This window comes from Amphibalanus amphitrite, unplaced genomic scaffold (genome assembly GCF_019059575.1).
Source record: "Amphibalanus amphitrite isolate SeventyFive unplaced genomic scaffold, NRLGWU_Aamphi_draft 001050F_arrow, whole genome shotgun sequence".
NCBI classification, from domain to species: domain Eukaryota; kingdom Metazoa; phylum Arthropoda; class Thecostraca; order Balanomorpha; family Balanidae; genus Amphibalanus; species Amphibalanus amphitrite.
Genome location: NW_024882544.1, coordinates 225,722 through 229,270, shown reverse-complemented (window position 1 = coordinate 229,270; position 3,549 = coordinate 225,722). Strand labels below are relative to the sequence as shown.

Sequence of the window (3,549 nt, the reverse complement as noted above, 5' to 3'; positions counted from 1 at the left end):
GCGTCCCGGGAGGTACCGGTCGATTGTCCCCAGCGTCATCGGGCACGTTCCAGTCGACCGGGACCGCCGGCCGCCGTCAGAGCCGATTATATTCTCGGCTGGAGCGGAGAGCTCACAGCAGACCAATGGCAAATGGAGAATTGCCGGCTGCGTCAGTCGCACAGGCCGGAGTAGCGGACTCACTCACTTGGCCGTGCAGACAATCCAGAATCGCCGGGCTGAGGTCACACGGCTCAACCGACCACCGTTCCCCGTATCCGCCAATATCCCATTTCACATTCCGACGATTTAAGTGAATTGCAAATCTTTTCGATGGTTTAACATGCCCTGCTTAAGCTCACACCATTACAGGAAGGCAACAAGAAATATGCAATGCGATCATCAACGTGCATACGTAAATAAATCAGAAACATTACCAACATGGCATTATTTAACGGGTCAAAGCTGTGTCCTTCACTAATGTACGAGAATATACGAGTCCCTCAGTCGTATATGCACTAAAAGTTTCTGCTTTTCCCTTTCACAGGTTGTGAATGCAGATTTCGATCCACTTTTATCCATCACCAATGCTTTTCTTTAACATCTCCGCAAATCAAAGAGAAACGAGCACACACACACGCACACAACAAACTATGTTTCCAAACGTACCCGCGATTGCGGTGGTCTGCACTCACCACAAGTGGCCTCGCCGATATCAGCAACCCCGGCGGCGGCGGTGAAGCGTCGCACGCCGATCTGCCGTCGGCGTCCGCCCAGCACTGTAGGCGCGGCGATCCGGCAGGGGTCCGAGGCCTGGAGCAGACACGGACCGCGGTCAGATCACACGCCCAGCGCCCGCCCTCGCCGGCCGGCTAATTTGGGTAATCGGCACGCGCGGGCAGCGCCGGGCCGGTGATCAGCACTCGGCAGCCGCTAACGAGCTGACGACGAAGGGAGGAGGAGGAGGAGGAGGAGGAGGAGGAGGAGGAGGAGGAGGAGGAGGAGGAGGAGGAGGAGGAGGAGGAGGAGGAGGAGGAGGAGCCATCCTCGTCCTCCTGGACTACGCGCGAGCGTACGACCGGGTGTGGCGGGATGCGCTGTACGCTAAGATGCGGCGACTGGGTGTGCCGGGTTGCGCCACACGCTGGATCAGGGCCCTACTCAGCGACCGGCGCGCTAGAGTGAGATGGGGTACGACAGCCTCCCGGTGGCGGGTCTTCCAGGAGGGCCTGCCGCAGGGCAGCGTGCTCGCCCCTCTCCTCTGGCTCATCTACTGCAACGACATCGACGACCAACTCCGGGCCGGAGACTCGAGCCCAACGGTCTCCCTCTTCGCGGATGATGTGGCCCTTCTCGCGACGGGCCGCTCTCTGCAGGAGTGTGCGGACAGGCTCCAACCGGCCCTGGACGAGGTCAGCCGCTGGGTGAAGACTTGGAAGGTCCAACCTAGTCCATCCAAGTGCGTGATGACCACCTTCACGCTGGACCCCAAGGAGTGCGGCGGCAAGGTCAAGCCCCAGCTCAGCTTCTGCGACCATCCGCTAGGCTACGAGGAGACGCCCACCTTCCTCGGCCTGAAGTTGGACTGCCAGCTGACCTTCGCCGCCCACATCGCCGCCCTCAGAGAGAAGATGGCAAAGCGCCGTGCTTGCCTGTCAGCGATTGCCGGAAGGAGCTACGGAAGCCACCGTAGCACACTCCGCATCGCCTACAAGAGCTACGTGCGCTCCCTCTTCGACTACGGGGCGGCCATCTACTTCACCCATGCGGCACCGGCTGTTCGCGAGCGCCTGGAGGTAGAGCAGCGGAAATGTGCGCGCCTGATTACCGGCTGCATCAAGCTCACGGATAAGGAGACCCTGGTGGCGGAGGCAGGCCTCCCTCCGCTATCACTCCGTGCCAAGGAGCTAGCAGCCGGCGAGTACGCGCGCATAGTCCGTCTACCTCCGGGAGACCCCGCTCGCAACCTACTGGACAAGACACCACCACCGAGACTCCGCTACCGGGCCCACGAGGCATGGAGGCGCGCGGTGACGTCTGCCGAAGAGGCGGGTCTGCCACCGCCGCCACCGGCAGACGAAGACGCGACCCTCTCATTCAAGCCATGCTTCCGTCGGGTCGGTAGGTGGGTCTGCGACAGGGCGGGCTTGAGCGACCTCCCAGTGGAGCCCCTGGCACTTTACCAGGGCGCACCACCCTGGCACCACTGTGGAGACGCCGTCCGTTTCGTGCTGGACCTGCCGCAGCCCACAAGGAGGACAGACCTGCCGGAAAAGAGAAAGGAGGCGGCGTTAGCGGCGCTGGCCCTCGTCCCCGATCCAGACTGTACCATCTGGTCGGACGGATCCGCCAAGGAAGGCACCATCCAAGGCGGCGGTGGAGCGATCCTGGAGCTTCACCGCGAGGGACGCACAATAGAGTGCGTGGCACCGGCCGGTCGAGTGTGCAGCAGTATGAGGGCGGAGCTGGTGGCAATGACGGAGGCCCTGACGTGTCTCCATGAGCTACCGGCCCCCTCTAAAGCACTCATCAAGAGAGTGCTGCTCTGCACAGACTCCCGGTCGGGGCTCCAGCTACTTAGCCGCGGCCCGGACGACCAACAGTCGGCCATCGGTCAGCGCGTCTGGGGCCTAATAGACGCGCTGACAGCCGCAGGGAAGGATATCACCCTGCACTGGGTCCCGGGCCACGCCGACCTCGCCGGCAACGAGGCAGCCGACCGCCTCGCCAATCAAGCCGCCGCCGACTGCGCTCAAGAGGAGGCCCCGATCGACCTCTCCAGCGCGCGGACAGCCATCCGTCGCTGGACATCGGAGCTGGCCTCCGCAAGGGCGCAGCGGCACCCACATCGAGAACCTACTCCGAGCCACGATGAGCTGGACAGGTGGGGCCAGGCCACCCTGTCCCAGCTTCGCACCGGCTACTGCCCACTGGTGCGAGCCACAGCTCATCGCCTCGGCCTGGTCGAAGACCCGACCTGCCGAGCCTGCGGCGAGGAGGAGGAGGACGTGGAGCACCTCCTGGCCGGGTGCCCTGCACACGTGGCGGCGAGGGCCGGCTTCTGGGGGCACTGTCCGACCCTGGCGGAAGTGCTCTCGGGGCCGGCCCAACACATCATCAGTTATCTGAAGAGAGTGGGGCGGGTGCAGGTCGCCACCGACCCGCCCCCGCCGGCCGCGCCTTAAGGCGCGGTCCGCGACCGCGCAGAAGAGAGAGGAGGAGGAGGAGGAGGAGGAGGAGGAGGAGGGCTACATAAAAAGAAAAGGTACCTAGATGAAAAAGTGGCAAGATAGCAAAACGAAGTAAAAATTACCAGTATAACGCCTTTTGGGGCGACTAACGGAGCGAGCGAGAGGGTGGGCCTTGCACGTGCGAAATTGCGAGGGGGTACCTCCAACTGACTTGTGCACGGCACCCTACTAACCGGTCTCTAGCGATGTGCCAAATTTGGGCACAATCGGCCCAGCCGTTCTCGAGATCTGGAAGAGGCACCCTGCACGTGCGCACGTGCAAAATGGGTCCCAACTGACTTGTGCACGGCACCCTACTAACCGGTCCCTAACTGTGTAC

General features: G+C 62.6%; 1 protein-coding gene across 1 annotated transcript; it reads left to right on the top strand.

The window, feature by feature from the left end:
* Positions 1 to 1,088: 1,088 nt before the first annotated feature.
* LOC122369574 lies at positions 1,089 to 3,164 on the top strand. Its single transcript, XM_043344414.1, has one exon. It carries the CDS (start codon positions 1,089 to 1,091, stop codon positions 3,162 to 3,164), a length of 2,076 nt encoding a protein of 691 aa, XP_043200349.1.
* The last annotated feature ends 385 nt before the right edge of the window (positions 3,165 to 3,549 follow it).